This window comes from Poeciliopsis prolifica, unplaced genomic scaffold (assembly GCF_027474105.1).
Source record: "Poeciliopsis prolifica strain line A6 unplaced genomic scaffold, Auburn_PproV2 SCAFFOLD016, whole genome shotgun sequence".
NCBI lineage: Eukaryota > Metazoa > Chordata > Actinopteri > Cyprinodontiformes > Poeciliidae > Poeciliopsis > Poeciliopsis prolifica.
In genome coordinates this window covers 11067742-11090589 of record NW_026562391.1, presented here as the reverse complement: position 1 = coordinate 11090589, position 22848 = coordinate 11067742, and the positions used below count along the sequence as shown (strand labels likewise).

Genomic DNA, 22848 nt, shown 5'->3' with positions numbered 1-22848 from the left:
CCTGAATCAAATAGCTGCATTTCCTCTTCAGCATGTTGTCATGTTCTGGAGAAGTCGGTAATGAGCTGATTTGGTTCAGGTGTGCAAGATAAGGAATGAATCTACAAACATGCAGGACAGAATTGGAGATTTCTCCTTTAGAGATTGTATCTATCGCCCTTACCACTCTTCTTACTCTGCATGGTGCAAACAGGCGTAGACCTCCATCTGGCCTTGTTTGCCATGGTTCAGATTTTCAGATTTTTCTGACAGTAATAAAAGAAAAGAAAAAAAAAGGTTCAAATCCCTTTAATCTTTTGTGACTAATGAAAGAAATACACATCTGCCTTATTCGAATGGCTTGCTTTCAAAACCAACAAAGTTTGAAAATTTGCTCAGAAAAATGACTGGATGTGTCAATGCATGTTTGCTTGTCTTTATTTTGAAAACTCCATAAGAGAAGCAGGTTTTGGTCTCAAATTGGCAGAGATATTGCTGAATATGCCACAAGTGATTTAGCTAAACCTTACACGAACTAATAGTTGGATATTTCAGATTACAAATCTGCTAATGTAGGAAAGGGGTCATTCTATTCGAATGAGTAGCTTGTTGTAGCTGATCAGAACCGAATCTGAGCCTACCACAGGTAAGATACTGATTGCAGACAACTTCAACAAAAAAGATGATTCCATTGATTCTTAAACCAAGTCGTTCTGTCCTTTGAGGTTGTTACTGAATCTTTAATCATGGGAAGCACCAACAGACAGTCTCATTGTGCATGTTGTTTTGAAAGTATACACACATAACACAGGGGGTAAATAATATGAGAACTCTTTTTTTCTTTTTCAAGTGGACAGCCAGTGAAATTGATGATGAAATAAATCTTACAGTGTTACAAAACGAAACTGTGGTATCTCCCTTTCAGCTGGTAGCACTTTGTGGAAGAATACACTGATTAAAAAACTCTTGCATGGCTTATAACAGAGATGTTTAATGTAAGACACTAATGTTTTATTTCTTTCATTATGTGCAAGGTACAAGTTCATGGCAGAAATGACAACAGAAACGCCGCATGTGCGTATCAATGATGAGATAGTCGGGGTTCACAGATACTGCAGGGCATGTCCAGCTCCAGAGGTGGATGGGTGTAAAGTCGGGTGTCTTAGAGCGCAATTTACAACAGTTTTCTCTTCTCAAACTCCTGCAAAGACAGACAACAAAGAGAAAGAAGACACAGGGCGTCAAACGAAGTGAGACAGAAAGACATGAATGATTTATTCATGTGGAATTCATACAGACTTGTTTTGATCCTGTGCATCAGATATGCTGTTGGGGGGGGGAGTGTTGAGTAGCTCTGGAGTCTCTTTTTTCATTCCTTGAGAGTGTACCTCGCTCAGCACATACATGTCGGAAAGCTCGAGCACTTTAAGAGCTCACTTGTTGGTTGTCAACATTAAAAAACAGATTGCTTCCTTTGATTGATGGGAGTGGTACATCTGTGAAAATCTGTTTTATGTGAGGTTATGCTAGCTGTGTTTATCTGTGCAGTCCAACCATGTGACTATAAATGAGAAGGCATTATGTTAGCCATTAAAAAGGATGTTGCTATTTACATATTCAATTTGCAGAGTATCACACAAATCGCAGGATGATAGAATACGTCGTTCCCAGAGAATTTTCCATTCCGAGGGGGAGAGTAACTTAATGCAAATGTCATTTATCAGGTCTAGAGAACACACAAGCACTCGAGCACAAGTTGGCCCATTCCTTGGTGGCTTGTGAATGCATGAAGTTATACTGCCACCCTGAGGCAGGAATATAAAAACATGAATAATCCAGAGTGGTTAAGATGCCACCTTGCAATCTAAATCTGACAGTAAAAATGAGCAAACTAAATTTGCTCATCTTAGAAATGCTTTTTGGCATTTGCTGAATTGTTCCTTAAAAGGAAGACTAGAAAAGAACTGAAGAAAGTTTAGAGGCAAATAAGTAAATTAAGGGAAACAAAGAACGGTAATGGAAGGTAAAAAATGACAAAAATGAATTCCAAAAATTGCACTTCTGACAAGCAGGAGACACTAACTCCAAGGTCACAAAACAAATAGATGCTCCAGGGAAAGATTGCTTAGCTCTTCCCTGAGAACGGGGGAAGAAAACACTTTTGTTTGAGCCTGCCGTTTGACAAGTCAAGAGCAAGGGGAGGAGTAAAATGAGAAAAGTAGAGGTTGTCAGTCAAAGGTGACAAGTGAAAATACCCCTGGTCCAAAAGCGAACGGAAATGTGACATGAAAGAAAAGCAAGACATTTACAAGCGAGCAATGACAACAGCTTTGACGCACTTGGCCCCAGATATATGAAGCCAACAGGCACAGTAAACAACGTCAGTAAACTGCTTCAACTGTTGAATTTATAAGAGCTACAAAATCTAAAGGCTTCTGTTTGTCTGCACCTATTGGGTTTGAATTATAAAGGGTTTTGTGCAAAAAGCAACACAAAGTAGTGGATAACTGTGAAAAGAATGGCTTAGAAAAAAAACTTAAAATCTTCCATGCGACATATATTTGTATTCAGTTTCTTTTTTCTGATGTTATTAAATAAAGTCCAGTGCAACCAAATGCATTCAGAAATCACCTAGGAGTAAATAGAGTCCACATGTATCAGTGGTATTCCAATTTCTCTGTGAATGTCTCAGAGGTTTGTTAAGAGATTATTAGTATGAAAACAGGGGCAAAAATACAATGATGTGTCAGGCATAAGGTTGTAGCTATTTTAACTTATAAAATAGCTATGCTATACTAAACTTTGTATAGAATATGTTATGCTATACTATGCTATATTAAGCTACGCTATACAATATTATGCTTTACAATACTATGCTGTGCTATACTATAGTTTGCTATGCTATATGTTATGCTATGTTATTCTATTCTATGCTACATTATGCTATGCAATATTACGCAATACTATGCTAAACAATCTTATGTTATGCTATCCTATACAATATTATACTGTGCTACACCATCTGGCAGTCAAAAACCCATATTACAGAAATCAAATTAATTTAATAGATAATTCTTTTAAACAGTTTTATATGATTCCATGCTTCAAAGAGAATTTTGTAAATGCCAAGGATTTTGGAGTAAATTCTAGACATATTACTGATCAAATGCTTTTGTTTTTTTTGCACATGTATGTTCTCTCCAGTGTATTTAAAGCTAGTTATCAATGCAACGAGATAAAAGAAAAATCAGTGTTATTAATATAGTTATAAATGTATAAAAGCTACAAATATTTAAGTTTAAAGATGAATATTTTATAAAATGAGCCTCTTTGATCTGCGCAGACGAAAAGAAAAGAGATTGAGGGAGATAAGTCATCATATGCAGTGAAACTGAAAATTCAGCAAATCGGAATGAAAAGAACAAGATAGAACTATGTTCATAATGTGACCATGTTGTACTGCAATCACAGGTAGCTACAACCAATCCAAGCACCAACACTGGAGACAATTATAACACTAATGACTGAAAAAAAGAGCGCTGTGTGAAAAAAAGACCCAAAGTGTTTACTAGAATAACAAAATTTCAATTACCATAACACATTAAGACTTAAGTGGCCTGTGAAGGCATTATAAAATTGAACTGTTAGAACAAGCTTAATTAAAAATGATTGTCCAGGTGAAAACAACTTCACATTGAGAATGCCTACTTTGCTTCAGCCTTGAGGGAAGGAAAAAAAAGCTCGCAAAGATCCCTCTTAGTTTGAAGGGTAAACAGCTGCTTATACAGCATCTAAATTGGATAAAACTTTCTTAGACCATGAAGGTTTTTCCAGATAAGATGAACCAATTCCCTTCTGATCTTCTAGTTCATATCTTCCAATTTCTACTTTTATGTTCAAAACAAGCATTTGCTTTGCATGTCTCAGTGGCCAGAGCGCTGTGGTCCAAGGCTGAAAAGCATCTTTAATAAACTCAGCACCGCCAGTTCACAGGAATACACTCAATTTCTGTTTACAGTTACATATTCTCCAATCTAAAGCTTCATGCTGACCTCCTCTTCTGATGAAACTGAGTCTTTTTCAACATTTAAGAATGCATTTATGCAAACCTGACAACAAACTGTTTTGAGCAGTGATTTTATTTGATGCCCTATTAGAGCTTGACACCTTTTCAAGGCAAATTAAGAAGATGGTCAAAACAGAGACAAGGAGGCCCCGTTAATTATTTTTCCAGCTGATTAAATGTGATGACACATTATTCTTGTTTTGCATAATGATTTTTTTTTTTTTAATCACTCCCAGCAAAGTTCATCACGGTCAGTGGATGCAGATGTTTACTCCAGCAGCTGAGCAGCTGTTATTGGGGTCACCACAGTTTTAGGCCACACTCGAAGCATTGTGTCCGCTTGCTTCTTTTTATGCGTTATTACTTCAATTATAGCGGTCAATGAGATAAAGAGAGATGTATGAATACAACGTGTGGGAAAAATGAGCATCCACGCCGCACGTTTTTCATCATTACACGCAATGATTATGAATTAAACTGTGGCAAAAAATGTCATGTAAATCTATATCTGTGTGCAGTAGTGCCAGCAGTGGTAATGAAAGTATAGGATGATAAATGGGTGTAATACATGCTTTCACTTTTTATACATCTTGTTAACTGTGCCTCCCTTGGGATAAACCTAAATAAAGAGGTGGTAGTGTCAGTTCAGTTCCACACATGCTTATTAATTTTTGCCCCTCTTTTCAGCAGTTCTTTGTTTATAGCACATTAAAAATTAAAACTCGACACTCTGAGAAAAACCGATTAAATTATGAAAGAAAAATAATAAAAATCTCCTCACATTTGTAACAGTGCTTAATTTAAAGCTAACACTAAGTGACCAACACTCAAACATAAAGCTGGAACAGCAGGTGTAATAGTGTGGCTATCAACTTGGTTCCAACTCAATCATTCTTTAGAAAATGCTTATTCAGACTGAATGGAGAGCAACTGTGAACATTGATTTTCAGGTCCTGTCACAGATTCTCAATTGGATGTCCATCTGAATGTTGACTGGGTCATTCTAACCCATGAACATGGCTTAATCCAAACCAATTCAGTGAGGCTCTGACTTTACTTTGGGTTGCTCTGAAAGGGGAACCTTTGCCAACTTTTTGCAGCATCTAACAGGCTTTCTTCCATGAAGGCCTGTATTTAGCTCCATCCATCTTTCCTTCAACTTTGTCAGGCTTCCCTGACCCTGCTCAACACAATCCTCCATACAGCATAATGCTGGCAGCTTCTAGTGTCACCATAGGGGCAGAGGATTCTGAAGAGTTTTCTGTCAGGCAGTGTATAGCATGTAGACCCAAAAGGTCAATTTTAGTTTTCTCTTACTAAATCATCTTCTACATTTTTGTTGGGTCAGATTTAATAGTTTCCCAGTTGTACATCAGTAACAATCACAGCACAGCTGCATATGTACAGTGTACTGCATACAGTGTACTAATTTCTAACCAGATAGCTTCTAGAAGCTACTGGTTACACTGGATTTCTCCATATCACAATTAGTTGCTGTGGTGTTTGTTCAATAAAACAGAAATATGTCTTCAAGACACTGTTACTGGCTCACTTGTTCAACTGAAATGTGATCTGTGCATTTATTTAGTTTCTTCGTATTAGAAATGTCTGAAAAAGTAAAATTAACAGCACAGATGTGGCTGTTTGCGTTCATACTGTCCCCATCTATTTGAATATGTATTATTATTAATGGATTTATTATCAATTTATTAGGGAAGCATTTTCCACCATTTGAATGTGATACACCTACCTCAACAAAACAAAACAGACTGACGATAGTAGCAGAGCAGCAAAAACAAGGGAAGCACTGCAGTTCAATAGATCTCAAATTGTTATCATTTTGGGCATTTGCAAAATGCCACTCCGAGGCTGAGCATTTTAAAATTGCTTTTATGTAATAATGAAAAGTCAGACCATTGGCATAATGACAATATGCAGGTTTCCAGTAAATTACATGTACACTTCCCAAAATAAAAATAAGGTTGCCTCCAACTGTCTGTCTTAGCTTTTTTATCCCCTGTATAAGCAGTAGGTGATGCTTCAATTTCAAAAGATCCCTGAGGCCAAATCTGTGCTTTGATGCAACAGTTAATTTATTATTTTTTCTAAAGGTTCTTCTGGCACTAGCGGCCTTTATCTGCAATAGATTAGACAGGAAATGGGCAGAGAGAGAAGGGCGAAGGGCCGGCAGCAAAGGTCCCAGGGTTGGGAATCGAACCTTGGATGGCTGCATTGAGGATTAATAGCCTCCCTTTGAGGAGCATCCACTCCACCTCTACACCACACACAACCCCAGCACTCTTTAATTTATAGTAGCGGTGTGTAGTATGATCACTGTGTTTTACCAGGACACCAATAGCTGTCACACAACATGCTTATACTTATGTTACATGCTATGATTCAAGAATCAAGAAAACAAAGAACATCTACTAAGCAGGCCAAAAATGCAGGAAGTCTAGGGAAATATCAAATTAATGAAAAGCAAATATACAAAAGCGAAAGAAACAGAACAGTGACGAGTCAACATCAAACAAACTGTAAATGCATCCATCTCTTACTGGAGCTGCACTTTCCCCAGACAATAAGAGATCGACAAGCAGATCCATCTTCCTGAATCATCATGCGCAAACCGGATGGAAAAATGTAAAATGAAGGGGAGCAAACAACAAGCACACAAAACATGGAACAGTCTAGGCTGTGAACTTCAGTCTATGCCTGGATTTGCAACATGCTTCGAGGGAAGTTTAAACTCCGCTTGATAAATACGGACATGTTCTTGTAAAAGAAATCATGAGCCAGTGAATCATGTTAGAGGAAGTGGCTTTGATAAAAAGCTCTTTATTCTTCAAAGTGTTTTAGTGTAAATGTTAGGGGTAATCAAAGAATGTTGCACTGAATCAAGTCAACTGTGTGGATCTAGCTTAATAACCAATCGATGTTACGTACCTCTCACAGACTTCATCACCTGGTAACAATATAAAACAGCTGTTTAATTACATATGTAAGTGCAAGAGCGCCTTTCACAAGACTGTAGCTTTTCTTGCCGGTACAAGCAGGGCGGTCCTCAAGATAAACAAATTTGGGCGTAAAGGTTTATCCAAAGACTTCATCTACTATTTATTATTTTAAAAAGAACTATATTATCAAATCTGCAGATTATTATTTAAATTAACTAATTAATAAAATGAATAATTGGATTGCAAAAGATGCTCAAGAGGAGATTTTTCTTTTCACAGAATTAGGAACGGGTGAAACTGAAAGTGGCATTTTTATAAAACGGAGAGTATGTCAACCTAAACACTGATTCAGGTTTAGTGAAGTCTCTCACCTTGAACATTGTGCTCCCCAGCTGAGCGGGGGACATGCTGACCACAACTCCAGCAGACTGGAGTGCTGCGATCTTCTCTTTGGCTCCGCCCTTCCCACCAGCGATGATGGCACCAGCGTGGCCCATCCTGCGGCCTGGAGGAGCCGTCAGCCCAGCGATGAACGACACCACAGGCTTGGCGTTATCTCCCTGGACGATGGAGAGTGCAGGGAGAAAACCAAAAAAATTAAAATGAACTTAAAACAAACAAAAAAATTAACAAAAAATTTTAATAATAAAGAGAGAAACACCAAATGGAAAAGTGATGTTTGTTTTGTAAAATAGCAGTAGCAGCATCATCTGTACAAAAGTAGAAGGAATTACTTTTCTGCACTTGCATTTCATTTATTCATTAGACACATTGCACCTCATGACCTCCCATTAGAGAGCTCCATGATAACACCCAAGTCTAACCAGTCATCTCTGTCTATGCCAGCATTATTAAAACAAAGGGTCAATCAAGCCATTTAATTGCATGGGCGGCAGTGTGACCAGATAGGGGCTCAGGCTCCTGCCATTTCATATCATCTCATTTCTGAATTGGTAATTAGTCATGCAGCCAGTGATTAGCTCAGCGCTTGTCTATGCTACTTGTTCATTGATGGATGTTACATTCAACAGTTAAGATCATTTCCAAGGTGAAGAGAGCTAATATTTCATCTTCAGCCATAACATCATAACCAGAAAGAGGGACAGAGGCTGTGCGTGTGCGAAGCAGCTAATATTTCATACTTAGGGATAACAACATAATTGCTGGGGACGGCTTTGTGCGTGTGTACAGGCTGACGCTCATCTGGCAGACAGCATCCAGAGAGCGAATGTGGCATGTTTAACAGCCAAAGCAGCACAGCAAAGTCCTTCAAAGACACGCACTCCTGCAAGCATTTCAGCACCAGATTTAAAGATGACACTGGCAGGAACGAGATGGCACCTCTTGATACACATAAGCTCAAGACGACGTTTGATAATTGAGACTAGCAGGGCATATATTAGCCAAGGGAACGTCAAGGGCCCTGGATGAAAAAGCATCACTAACTAGATGCGTTAAGTCTTGCAGAGTTACCCAGGAAACGCAGAGAGGGAGGGAATATATCACTACATCACTATAAAGAGCTTTGAATATGTTACAAGCATCTCTTCTAACCAATGAAAGATTATAAGCAAAAAAAAAAACAAATTAGTAGAAAATAGTCTACTCAGAAATCAAAGCACGTTCTGAATACACAAACCGCCCTCATGTGAATCCAGCCTTAAATCTACCTCAAGCAAAACAGGTTTAATTACTCTATTAATTCCTGCCTCTCTTGGCACTAAGTAACAATTCAAAGAGGGAGGGAGGCTGTGCTATTCGCTCCAGCCGTCTTCTGTCGTTCACTGTTAGCAGCGCAGATTTATTACATTCATTAAGGGACCAATAGGGGAGTTTCACAGTTTCTGTTTGCCAACATGACAGGGGAAGTGCTTTGCACCATAAACACAAACTAAAGTCGAACTCAGGCTATTTTAGGCTCCTATAAACATGACAGGCTGGTAGGAGTAGCTGGAATGTGCTTACATATAACACAGCTTTAAAAACTCATGCACCAGAAAACAAGCTCATTTTATTATCAGTCATTTCTGTACTGATAATACAGAAAGACTGATTTCTGATTCCAATACGTTTCAATATGATATAGATATGTTAGCTTGAATGCCAAATTTTCAAATCTACTTACAAAGATAGAAAACTGTACAATAATGAAAGTATACAGTTATGTAAAAAAGAGATATCCTATTAAACACTCAGTGCTTTCAAAATCAACATTTACATGTCGCTATATAAGCTGTTCTCTGAAAAAGAACTTTTTTTTTTATTATTTTAGGTACAGACAAAAAATAAACCGACTTTTATTTAGTAAACCAATTCCAGCCCATGTGCCATCTTTCCAGCACCACTTCCATTTTTAGAATCCCAGTTTTTTATTGTGCAGCTCTATCTGTTAGATTTTGCGATTTTAAAAAGTGCAGGTAAATCATTTATCTGCTAACACAGAGCTTCTGTGATGGGCCTGGATTCCAGCAGCTACTCTGTCTGAAACTCTAATTCAAATAGCCTTAAATTAAGAAAAAAAAAGTTAGAGCAGGGTAATTCAAAGTGAAAACATTGTGTCCTGACATTTTTGTATGACTCCCCCTGACTATTAAAAACAGGTCTAAGAGCACCATTTTATGAACAATTTTCTACACAAGTGACTTTCAAAGGGGAATCTGCAGCTTACTCCCACACTCTGCTGGGCTTTTCATGCTTGTGTTTCATTTGAACTGTCCCTCACTGTCAACACTCAGTGTGATTGGGTGGGGGGATTGTTTGTACTTTATTTGTTCAGTCAGAGTAGTTATTCTCCTGAGACGCCAGCAGCAGATTTGCATTCATTAGAGCAGCAGAGGGCAAATCAAATCCATTTCTCAGCTCAAGAGCACACATATACAGAAAAAAACAGAGCAAAATTAACAGAGTAAAAGTAATCCATGGGACAAGAGTTCAGACCTGGAGAAGTTGTAAATGTCAGGAGCTTCATCACATCACCCAATCATCACCTCCCTCACAACTGAACATCAGAAAAGCTTCAGAATTCATCACCACGGCCGATTTCTAAAACATGGCCTTCATCTGATCTGTCACTTTCTACTTTCATCACATAAATAACTGAGACAAATATGGGGAGAAAGCCTGAGGGCTGTGATCAAAGAAACAAAGGTAATACTCCAACATATTCTTAGTGTGTGATGGTTGCCTTTCTTCACAAGAACTGGAAGATTTGGGGAATGTATTTTACTGTTTTAGTAAATCTTTTGCTGATTTTCAAAAAATCATGAGCAAAGTTTAAAAAGCACAGACACACACGAGAATGTGTAAATAAGGAGTATTAGTATGTTATTTGCTTACAGTATTGTGCTGCTTCAGATACTCGGCAGCATTCTCCTCAGCATTTCCTCCAATCTCTCCGATGAGGATAATCCCCTCTGTTTTGGGATCTTGCAGGAACACTTCCAGACAGTCTATGAAGTTTGTGCCATTAAATGGATCACCACCAATACCTTTCAGGAGAAGAAAACAAACACTTATGCATCCAAGAATGCCAAAAGGTGAATTATGTAAGTGCAATCATAAACAAGCACATAAGAGCCTACTTTTCCTTCGTAAGATCTAAGAAAAGGTACTGAAATAAAACAGGGAAGGAATTTTTGATATTAGCTGTTAACAACAGTCAATTTATCTTTGTTTCAGATTGGGGGAGGATCATTTGGAATATTACTTCCAGCAAAAAAATAAATAAAATTGCATTCTTCATAAACTCTTGAAGAAAAACATGAGCCTCAAAGATGGAAGCCTGGCTTCATACTTAGTGCCCTGAGTAGTGCCCTGAGTAGGAAGGTCACAGCTGGTTTATCAGAACTTTCTATGGTGAATACGGCTCAATGACGGCAAGAGACCTGCACTAACTTAGAGCATCTCCAAATAGCTTGTGGAGCTGCTAGGTAGAGCAGCTACCTTGTCCTTGCTAAGAATTAGAAATAAAGATCTGGAGAGACATTTGCTTATTTTTCTATTTCACTTCAGTTGTTAATAATAAAAACCTTATTTATTTATTTCTTTTAGAACAGCACCTTAAGGATACTTTTATATTAGATGCAGAGCTTACAAAGCCAATGTAAACCACATGTTCTAAGAAATGTGAGAAAACCTACACAAAACAACAATGTAGGGTTAAAGATTATTTATGATATTTATGATTGAATAACATTTTTTTCCCAAATTAAAATAATGAAAGATTTTAATGTGGACCTGTTCCCATAACGCATTAACAAATCAAGATTTCCATGGTGACAAAACAAGGTGTAAAAAGGAGTCAGTCTGTTCCAGGTTTGTCTGCCAATATGAGCAGCTCAGGGCCAGTTTCCTTTCAAATTTCCCTTATTGCTTATTTATTTTCTTCCTGTTTTGTTTGGACAAAATAAAAACCTACAAAGAAAATACCATTTCCAGTTGTTTTGTCATTTGTGAACAAATAGGAAATAAGCAATAAAAATAATAAAAAACATAAGGCCATTTTCCACCAGACTGCAAAATAAAATAAAAAAACTAACACGGAAGACAATCATCTACAGGAATAATAAACATCAGTTTATTCAAAGACACCAATTTTTTTTTAAATATTCAGTATCTTACAATATTGGCTGAAGTCAAATAGTTAAACAATTGGGATAAAGTGACATCAGCTCTTCACTAATGAAGGAACTGAACATTTTGCCAGTAAAATTATAAAATGTTTTTAAAAGATAACTCAGGATATTTTATTTCACCAAAATGTACTGTATACTTAATAGTTAATAAAAAAAATTGCAGTAAACAACAAATAACAGAAAATAACATGAGAAATAAATTACATTTAAAAGAACATTACATGTTTTGTTTTTCTTCACAATAACAATTAATTAAACTTTACCTATGTTTTTTTAAGCGTTTTTGAGACATGAGGATTCTGAAGGGGAGCAAAACAACTCTTTGGTGTGAAGTTGCTATTGACTGAAGAAAACTAGCTATTTTCAGTAACAGTGAAGTATTAAAAGTGTAACTATAACACCTCTGTGAAACCACAACCATGCCACCTGACACATTTAGAAAACTTTCATTCAACTTAACAACTTTATCTCTTTATTTATTTATTTTTTTAAAGCGACAAGTGACAAATCTAGTGATTTGATTGCAGTAGCCACCCTTCAAACCAAGGAGGGCAGCACTAAGATGACTTTTGGTAAGATGCTGTAGATTTAGTTACATTTACAAGAAAATATCAAAGTTTGCACAAAAACATAAAGGAAACACCCTTAAGAACAAATTTAGACAGTTCATGTGGACAGAGGAAACAGATGCAAAGAAGCTATTTAAATGGAAACTGTGTTTTTAATGACATGTCCAGACATCTCTGAATCGGAGACATATTTAGATAAAAGGAAGGATGAGCAAAGTTATGTTTACATTTTATTCTCCTGAACTTTCATCCTCTTTCTAAAGCAGAGCTTGGTCTGCTGGGTCTGTGAGAAAATACCGTGGGATAAAATGTGTTTATATCCAAAATTTTAAAAAAGTCGTTATTAAAATATGTTACAAAATTAATTATATGACCAGAAAAGAAGATGAGAGTGATATTAAGTTTTGCAGTGACTATAATTTGCAGCCCAAAGGACAGTCAAACATTCTCAACAGCCCCACAGTCTTAATGAACGTTATAATATGTAATACTGTTGCAGCACTGATTTCATGAAGTCTGACTGGAGGGATACTCGATAATTAAACTGTTTAAATAATGATGGAAGCCAGATGGATTTTACTAAATATGTCCAAGATGTTCCATAATGCAATTTTTCTAGAGGAAAAGATGTTGGACAAATAAAAACTCATTTTGTTGTTATGATGAAAAGAGCTGCATCAAATTTTCATCCAGATGTATTTTGGGCATGAACATCTGCATGACGCTCTATGGCAGATTATGTGGCATGCCTTCCTGAGCTCTGTGCAAATATTACATGCTTGTTTACATCTAAACTCACAAAATCTAAAGGGATTATTGTGAACTACGTCAAAAAAAAAAAAAAAAAAAAAAAACATAAAAAATCAAAAACAGTATTATATATACAACATCGGCAGCACATGCCCCTGGTTTTCAAAGATATGTTACCATCAACGAGTCTGTGAATATTGTGTGTGTCCTAATTAATCCTTAATTTGTGATTACGCTTTTTGATGTGACGTTGGCTAAGAAATAGGGTTCTACTGCAGACCCCAGACTCCTGATAACAAAACAGGCAAGCAGTCTGTTAGGTGATATTTTAAAATATTTGTATACAGAAAGGTCCACTGATTTTATACCTCAGCACATGTTTATTATGGTCATGGTTCAGTTTCTGTCAGAATTGAAAATGTTTTGATGTTTTAGGATTTAACAAAAACCTTTACAATAAAAAATAAAGGAACAGGAACTTTTTGTTTCAAACTGAATTTTTCTTTGTTTCTGTTAAAATGGTACTGTGTTTAAGCTCTATATTAACTAAACTAATGTGACCTATAAAAAGCGCTATTTCAGGTCGATTTTTTTCTAATAATTAAAAACACAAAATAGTGATTACGTTTGTTCGTTACATAATTGCAATTTTGTAAAAGCATTTGTGAAATTATGTATGTTTGGGTCACAAAAAATTTGTTCACAGGTTTTAACATAAATTAGTGAAGAATTTCAACCTTAAAAGTATTCAATTATTGACCTTAAACACAGTTTTGATTTGTCATTAAAATCAGAAATGTGAAAATCAAGAGGGTTTTAAGTGTTCAATTTGGGGCCAACAGGAGTTGGCGAGTTTTTTGTTCATTTTTAATGAACAAAAAAATCAATGCCTTTGATGAGATTTTACACAAGGTGACCTGTGTTCCTCATATCTCTTCCAGTTTAAAAGAAAATCATTAATACCCCACTTCAAAAAACAGTCAAATTTGTTGGTTCTCTATATTTTCTTACGTAATTTTTTTAGGATTTTAGATATTTTAGAAATGATTTCATGACTCTTAAGAAATACAGGGACCTCTAATAAAAATGACAGGAAACTTAAGTCCTAGCTACATATCTGAATGCTAACTGGTAATAAAATTAGGAGATGTGAATTTAATCTATTCACATTTAATCTATGATGTCAGCAGTAACTTACCCACACAAAGAGACTGGCCCAGGCCCACTTGTGTAGTCTGATGCACGGCTTCATATGTCAAGGTACCTGATCTGGAAACGATGCCTAGAAGACAGAGTTTAAAAACATTTCTCAGAATGCAATGTGTATGTTTTATTTCTATTTTAGTCTTATTTTTGACTGAATTGCTTCAAGCAAAAGAGTCAAAATAAACCAAATGTTTTGATTACGACAGCTTGGTAACAGCTGCTGTTTGGTTTTTGGAAAGAAGCCAGTTGATTTTTAATAAAACCAACATGCTGTAAAGGTTCACCGAGTAGCAGCTGCACATGGTGCTTATCAAGCTGTCAACAGCAGGAGATCTTTCAGGGATTTTACACAAGGGTGTATAAAGAAAAATATTAGCATTGAGTGTTTTTCTTTTTTTTTCCTTCACATGCCAGCCATTTAAAGGTTGTTGCAGGAGGAGGACATGTCTGGGTCATGACCTTTTAAACTGTCCACTTCACTGACTTGCCCGACTCGGCTCGCATTTTAACAAGAAGAAAAGTTTCTCTACTAAGGAAAAGGATATGTGGGAAATGGGGGCATTAAAAAGTAGGAGATGCTGCCCTCAAGATGCTGCTAAGTGCTTCTTTTAGCCACTAGGCTTGTTGAGGACCCATATTTATCTTGTGACCCATTCAAAGCGAGCTGAATGGTACGGGAGGTATAAAGGAAGAAAACAAAAACATCTCCAAACTTCAGTGTTGGAAAACTGAAACAAGGACTGGCATCTTGCGATCATCACATCTCCACAGTAGTCCACCAGATTCTGTCAAAAGTCTTTTTTGTCTCACCAAAATATTCAATCATTTGGATTTTGCTAAACTCTGGTGGGACTTCAACTGGAACCAACAAACATTCCAGGAGGAATATATGAAAAGGCAACTCATGCCCCTCATTAGGAATTAGGTCATTGGGTCTTTTAACACAAAAGGATTCAAAATACACACGTAAATAAATATGTATTTTACAATAAATACATCATGACCAGATCCCTGGAGCACACTCCTGTTGACTTGAACAAGTGTATTCTTGTGGTTGTAGTAAAGAATCAGTCCAGACTGTCTCTCCCAGTAGTTCAGTATCCCTGTAGTCCATTGTAAGACCAGACATAAAATCAACCTTCTTCCATTCTCTGTCTCCAGATCTAAATTGTACAGAAAACTGAGAGCAGAGATGAAAAGAAGACAGCATAAGAGAAGACCCAGGGGTCTGAATAATCTAGAAAGATTGTGCAAAGAGGACCGACAATGGTCCATCTCTCAGGGAATGCTCCAACCTTTTCAAATGCAATACAAACTGAGTTGTCGTATTGGCACGAGGGGGTTGTAAAATGTATCAACAGCAGGAGAGCAGATTATTGTACCTCTGCTTATTTTGTTTAAAACAAGAATTTCTTAATGTGGAAATATTTCCCACACTGCAAAATGTTTTTGTTCTCAGTGTGAGATTATGCAACTAGCGTAAATAAATACTTAGTTTAGTGCTTTTCACACATTTTTAGCAGGGGTGCTATTAACTCAGCCCAGTACCCTGTTAGAATAAAAAAAAAGATTATTTTTATGTTTAAACCAAATGTTTAAAGATCCTATCAAGAACATTTAGACACAAATAAAAAAAAAGAACAAAATACATGTATATTGTTCTCACCAATTCTTCCTTTTTTGTGAATATGTCCCGGCATAATTCCAATCTTGCACTCTCCAGGCTGTAAAAAAAGCAGAAGGAATTACCTTTGTTTTTTTAAGCAATATAATAAATTCAAAAAGCCAACTTGGTGTCAAGCTCTCAAGTGCAAGTTTAATTTTTTTCACTAAAAATATTTCTCGATATAGTTTCCAGTATTTTTTATGTCTTAAAATTTACATGAAGCAACTTGTATCTCCTTTGTCAGATCTTTGCAATAAATTAAATGAATAAGTCACCAGATTTCAGCTTTAGATTAAAGCCCATCTATCCACTGAATATAAAGCACCTGCCAATCCATGTGATGCAGTTTGTACTTGTATCTCTATTCTACACAACATATACATAAAAAGGCATTGGCATCATCAAGCCTCTGTGGTTGACCTTACATTGATGACTCCTGGGCAGTTGGGGCCTACGAGGCGGGTGGCGCTCTGACGCAGGAGCTTATGTTTGACTTTCACCATGTCCTGCTGGGGGATTCCCTCAGTGATGCACACCACCAGGGGTATCTCTGCGTCTATTGCCTCGATGATGGCAGCGGCCGCAAATGGTGGAGGTACATAAATCACAGTCGCTTCGGCTCCTGTACCGTCCTTTGCCTGAAACAATGAATGAAAGGTGTCATAAAATTCTGAGGTTGTCAAACAGTGCCATCTACTGTTACATATTTGTATAAATAAGTCATCATGGGCTGGAGGGTTACTGTCCATATTAACCATGCTTTTTCATTAAAAATATGATTAAAATATTCTTTTTTTTTTAAAAAGTGACTTGCCTCCTTGACTGAGTTGAAGACTGGCAGGCCGAGGTGCGTCTTTCCGCCTTTGCCAGGAGAAACTCCTCCCACAAGCTGCGAGCCATAGTCGAGAGACTGCTGACTGTGAAATGTTCCCTACCAGACAGGAAGAAGCAGGAATTAGTGAGCAGGTGTGAGTGATGAACTGGGCTGCAGCCACTTCTAGAGCGTCCCCATTGAGATATCATTGCAGACACATTTAGGAGAAAATATGCTTCCACCCAGGATTAATCACCCGAGGAGCTGGGTACAGGCCGAGCACCAGGAGAAGATGAAGCTAGCAGAAAATTTATTTGGTGAGAAGGAATCGAAATGTCCTTCACAAATAAATAATGGTGTGATATTAGTTTAATCTTCGGGCAGAACATTTGAAAAACAAATTAAAAAAGCAGCATGGATATTCCCCATCGACACTGGCTGTAAAATATTTCACACCAAAGAGACATTGTGAGAATATTTCAAATGCGGTCACTATCATAGATGCCGGAGAGGAAGTGTCACAGCTGTACTGCAACATTTGGGGAATTTTAATTCCTGACACTTTAAAAGTTTATGTACAGCTCAAGGACTTCTCCTCACTTACTGCGTAAAAATAAACAAATAGTATCAATGTGAGATCATCTCCCTCAGTCTGGAAAGAAACTCAAACAAAAACAGACAAGAAGTCTTGAAGAAAAAGCCCATTTGTATTCATATCTGTCACCAGACTCAGCAGAGCTTCAGGTTTTGTCGTCTTTCAATAGAATTCAATACACCTCGCTCGTGTCATCCTGGCTGATGTGGATTTCCAGTTAACTTTGAGGTCTGACCTGTCAATTCTGAGTTTGACAGATTTTCTTTGTGAGGGACATAACACAAATAACTTCTACAGGCAGAAGTTATCAGTAATCCAACTGATACTGAGTTAAATTACCCTATTTATGTTTTAAAGGCATGTTTTTCACTCAAAGCTCAAAGTGTGTCAAAGCACCTTTGAGACTGAAAACAGTTTGTACACTTAGTTTAACTGAACTTAATAAATAAAGGGGAATATAGGTTTTTCAGAATTTTATAAATTTCAGAATTTTATGACTCTTACCCACTGAATTTAAAAAGATAGCAATAACCTCAAATACAGCTTCTCAGTCTCTTTCTCTAGATTCGTCAGGAACTTGAATGTTAAAGTCCAGTCAAACCAAACATAAGAAAATACTTTTTATGAAAAGTTTTGCTGCTGAAATGTGCTACACAAATAAAATCTGGATTGATCGAAAATGGTTGCCTGGTATCAGAATGAGAAGTTGTCACACTGACTCAGTTCATCACCTGTTTTACTTTACTAGAAAAAATACCAGAGAGACAAGCATCAAGCTTTTCCTAGTTTGTTTCTTTTTCTTTCTTACTTTTTTTATATGGCTTCCTGATTCCCTATTTTCTCCTAAGAACTGTGATGTAAAAAAAAAATAAATAAAAATTTCATGACAGATTCTTTGCTAGCAGCCCCAGTTTCAACAGAAAATAGAATAGAAGAAATAGCCTCCAACAAGAGATGCATCAATTCTTCTGCAAAAGATTAGTGCATGTCTGGTTCAAACCTCAGATAGCTTTTAGAAATGCTTACTGAAGAGGAAAAACACAACATATGGTAAGAAAATCATTCATTTTTTCTACTGAGGAAAATATCTTTTATACCTTAAGGCTGCCGAAAAAAGTCAGACGCGATGTATGCATGAGGTGAAGGTTACTGCAAACTTTGGGAATCATTACTACTTCCTGCTCAAATAATTAGCACCTCGAAAGATCATTTGAACTAAAAGTCAATTTAAAAAAAAATATGAAGAGAAGCATCGAATTAGATATATAATAGAAAAAATGTTTGGTCTGTAAGTTATGTGCATAGATAACTGGTGCATGCAGTTGATCCAAGCTGATTTTCTGCCACACTAATCCTCAGAGGATGAAGTCAGCTAAATAGAAGCAAAGATGAAACAATGTACGCAAAGCAGGACAAGCAGAAACTACAAGTGGAAATAAATTACCTTAATGCAAAAATGATAACCAGCCTATTATGTAGAATTGGAAGCCATGCATCAGCATTTTCACCTCCATGTGTAATAGACTCCTTCACCCTGCTACCTCTGCTGTTTTTGGCACTCATTACTATCCAAAATGTTGGGATAATAATTTTTGAAAAATTGCTTGCTTATCAAGGCAGAAGGACATGGCCATGTGCACCCAATAGCACTTGCTTCATTTGGTGTCTTTCTTTAATTACCAGGAGTGTTCACTGGAACTATATTTAACAACCTTAGATGGAAAGCTGGAGAAACAAATGTGCTAAAGGACAGAGGGCGGATATGAATCTATGGAAACCAGGTTTCTGGCTTATTGAGCACACTTTGTCAAGACTTTAATCATCCCCACCTGGTTTAATGAGATTCTCCTCAGCTTTTTCTCTCTTACAGATTCACTTCAGGAATAAACAATCTGTCGTTCAGATTCATTACCACCGACTTATGAATTGAAAGAGTGCTAAGGGCTTGTTGCTGGGAAGAAACAAAAAAGGCAGAATAAAAAATGAAAGTTTTTTTTGTTTTGTTTTAATGACCTCATATCAAGGTAAAAAAAAAAAAAAAGAACCTGCTCATGATTAAGGAAACGAGATAAAGCCCAGATTCAATGTCCACATTATTGTGACTCTCATTAACAGCGAACTCACAGTCTATTAAAAAGTTAAACAAAAACTCTCCTTCGATTTTATGTGCAACAATGCTGTTTAACACTAAATTAAACCTTTTATAGTGTAACATTACAGACACCTTGTTTTAAAGGCAGAGCTACTGAAAAGCCAGCTACCTGGTGAGTGGAAACACAAGGGAGTGAGGGAAAAATAATCATCTCCATCCACTGATCATAAAATGCAAAAATTAAAGGTTTGCGCTTCCTTGAAAAGCTGAGTTTTTACTATGGAGTTGCATGTAACTAAAGTGATTTGAAATGAGAATCCAGACAAGTCGCGTTTACAAACCTGCTTTCCTGTGAAGCCTTGGCAGATGACCTTCGTGTTCTTGTTGATGTAGAGGTTCTTTCTGCTTCCTGTATAACAGTGTCTGACTCCACTCTGCTGCACTGTTGGATCAATACAGAAGAAAAGCAACACAGGGAGCAATCAGGTGAAAGACATCAATACACAAGCTGACATTATTCAACAAAGCTTTTCACAGCTGTGGTTGGAAAACATTCAGTTCAATAAAATAGAGTTTATCCAACATTCAGACAGTCCAACTCTTGTTTAACAATAAAATATTAAAGTTTTACTTCATTTCAAGGAGAATAATCAAACCCGAGTACAAACCAAAAAACTCTGCAGTGTTCCAACAAATATCACACTTGCTTTCATTAAGCAACACTACCAGCTTTCTGCAGACTTAATGGTGCTGATTTTCAGAAGCTATAATCAAAATCATCTTTAGTATTTAGAATTTAACATATTTACTGGGTTGCTTTTGCAGTGGAGCTCCTAACAAGTCAAAAATCTGTAGAGCATGAAATACTGATCTTATAAAGTATGTGTGTGCATGTATGTTCATGTAACAGGAGCTCAGTTTCACAACTGCTCCAAATCTTAAACACTGACCATTTAATTCTGAAGCAATGGGATCTTTTCACAACCGATGTGGGGTAGATCTAACCTCACAACCCTGCAGTCAACCACTTCAACTGATTTAACCATTTCCATGCATATAATGTAATGCTTTAATGAATGGAAGAAGCACAAGACTTGATAACATGTATGGACTCATAAAATGAAATGAGCAAAACAAAGTAAAATCAGTTAATCATGTTAGCTACTTATTGAGCAAACCCATTTGTCAGCATGAGCCTCTGAAATGTCATTGCAAGCTCTGGGAATGAGGGCTGGCCTTTGTTACCCCCTGCTTCCTGACATTTCATCAACTACTTTATTCAACAATATTGGAAAAAATAAAGATATTTTTTTGCAGCTTAAAAGTTTTCACTCTGACCAAACCACTCTATAAACTCAATGAGCCAAAACAAGGTAATGGTCAGTCCCAGTGTTTACAACAGATGGGTGGAACTAAATATACTTTTAAAAATGTTTAAAATTTTACATAGTTAAGTATTTGTGATTGCATTTGTGTGCAATACCACCTTTTCTTAGAGATTAGGTGTTAAGTAAAATATGTCAATCACCAAAATAGGAAGGACTCAGGTTCCTGCAAGCATAAAGTTAGATATCAATCTTTCTGTATCGATGCAGACATTTTCAAATGTCTCAAGTTATTTTCATTATACGGTCAATATGTCGTTTCCCCCACAATCAATATTTTTTCTTCTTTGCACTTGATATTTGTTCCTTTAACAAGTATTCTAATTCTTTGAACATTTTTATGTGATATCATTACCACCTTAAAGTTTGATGCAAATCTTTGGGATTTTATGTGACAGACCATCAAAGTAGTTCATGACTGACGTAAAATAAAAATTTAATTTATTATTTTAAACTTTTCAAATTGAAAAGTGTGGCATGCCTTTGCATTTAGTCCTGCTGACTCTCTTACCCCTAAATACAAAGTACATTAAATCATCTTAAGAAGTCGTAGCGCACAGATCAGAGATAACACTGTGGAGAAGTTTAAAACAAAGTTAGTTTATAATAAAGAACTAAGCTTTGAACGTCTCCTTAAACACTGTTTAATCTGTTATCTTCAAAGGTAAAAAGCATTGCACAACCCACCAAGACACATTCTTCATCCATTTAAAAATATTCAGATTCCATCCAATTTTATTCAACCAGATGAAGAATGTGTGAAAGTTTGCCTAAGTGAATGTGAAGTGCTTGGAGAGATGAGAACCAAAAAACGTGCACCTATACTTGTTGGGTGCAACAAATATTGACTCAGCATTGACAGAATACAAATATACAACGCTTTCGATTTATGCTTAAAAAGGCTTGCATAATTTTTTCTTGTACTCCACTATTAAGTCCTAATTTTGTACGATGTTAGATAAGTGCTCTATGGGTTCATTTGAGGTGACAAGCTGTGGAAAAACATGTAGGGTTATAAACAGTATTTTACAAAATGTATTTGTGAAGTCTGAGTGTATTGCAACGTTAATGGCCTGCAGCAGAGAAGAGCAGCAGCTGCTGCAGCTTAGTGGTTGAACTTTGCTCTGTTTTCCAAGTCTCATGCAGAACTGAACAATGTCACTGTGCAAAGTTCAAAGAGTTAATATTATAACTATGACTTTGACAAACACAGTATTGTATGTTGGTAATACTATCAAACTATATGCATCTGTTGAGCAAACCTTATGGCTAATATAAAGAGTTTCTATAATACAGCTGTAAACAGCTAAGTGTCTGGCTAAATTAGCCATTTCCACAAGAGTTGCTGTCGCAAAGCAGTTATGTCTGACTTTTCAGAACATTTCAGGTCAAATAGTGACAACATGGTTATAGAACTGGGTTTCTTAACTATAAATTGACCACTAAGCAAGTTGACTATCTGTCATGAGGGATTTCCCAGATTACTTCAGCGGCTGATGTGTCTGACTTTGAGGGCTCAGTGAAAGCTAACCCAGGTGTCAGTGTAGAGTTGTCCGTTAACCTCAGAAAAACACCAGCGCACATATTATGCGGTACTATAACAAAACTCCTAAACCTCTCAAGCGAGCAAACCCGCGCTTAAATAAAATACTTACAAAGCAGCCTGGCAAACAACCTGCTATGAGACATCTTCGGTCATTCAGCAATGACACCACAGGCTAAGGACTTTGTACGTAGAATTTAGCTGACTTCAAAAGATCCAGTGAAACTCAAGAGTGCCAATAAGCTCGGAAATAGATTTGTCTTAATCACAATAAGAAAAAAAATATTATTCATAAATAGCCAACATTTTATTTCTTTAAAAAAATTGTTTATTGGATATCGAAATGAACACAAGCATTATCTTTGTCATTTTTCCTACAGGCAAAACAGTTCGAGTCTTTCACTCAGGGTGCACTCTGGGAATTGAAGTTCGTGACAGAATATTAGCGAGAGAGAATTCCGCTTCAGCTCTAGAGGGCGTCTCGATTTCATAGACGACACTTAGTAAAAGTCACATGAATAACAGTGAAAACGGTGGCATTTTTTTGTGTGTGAATATCTTAGAAACGGATATTGGGGTGGTTATCTCTCCT

General features: G+C 36.7%; 1 protein-coding gene across 2 annotated transcripts; it reads right to left on the bottom strand.

Annotated features, from left to right (window-relative positions):
* Positions 1-401: 401 nt before the first annotated feature.
* Positions 402-22457, bottom strand: suclg1 (succinate-CoA ligase GDP/ADP-forming subunit alph). 2 transcript variants are annotated; one of them, XM_055041503.1, is made up of 10 exons: positions 22369-22457; positions 19670-19770; positions 16642-16758; positions 16253-16465; positions 15828-15885; positions 14154-14237; positions 10339-10490; positions 7374-7562; positions 6992-7010; positions 402-1180 (listed from the first exon to the last, which is right to left on the bottom strand). In XM_055041503.1, the coding sequence occupies exons 1-10, from the start codon at positions 22400-22402 to the stop codon at positions 1173-1175; spliced, it is 975 nt and encodes a 324-aa protein (XP_054897478.1). In that variant the 5' UTR covers positions 22403-22457; the 3' UTR covers positions 402-1172. The 2 variants fall into 2 exon arrangements, with proteins under 2 accessions (XP_054897478.1, XP_054897479.1); XM_055041504.1 differs by lacking the exon at positions 6992-7010.
* Positions 22458-22848: the final 391 nt, after the last annotated feature.

What these genes read in the sequence shown, in the direction of transcription:
- suclg1 (XM_055041503.1), bottom strand. Translation starts at nt 22,402, where the DNA reads ATGTCTCATAGCAGGTTGTTTGCCAGGCTGCTTT. An exon ending in TCACAAAAAAGGAAGAATTG is followed by an intron (nt 14,238 to 15,827) that starts GTGAGAACAATA and finishes TCTGTCTTCTAG; the next exon opens with GCATCGTTTCCAGATCAGGT. An exon ending in GGGCCAGTCTCTTTGTGTGG is followed by an intron (nt 10,491 to 14,153) that starts GTAAGTTACTGC and finishes TTCTCCTGAAAG; the next exon opens with GTATTGGTGGTGATCCATTT.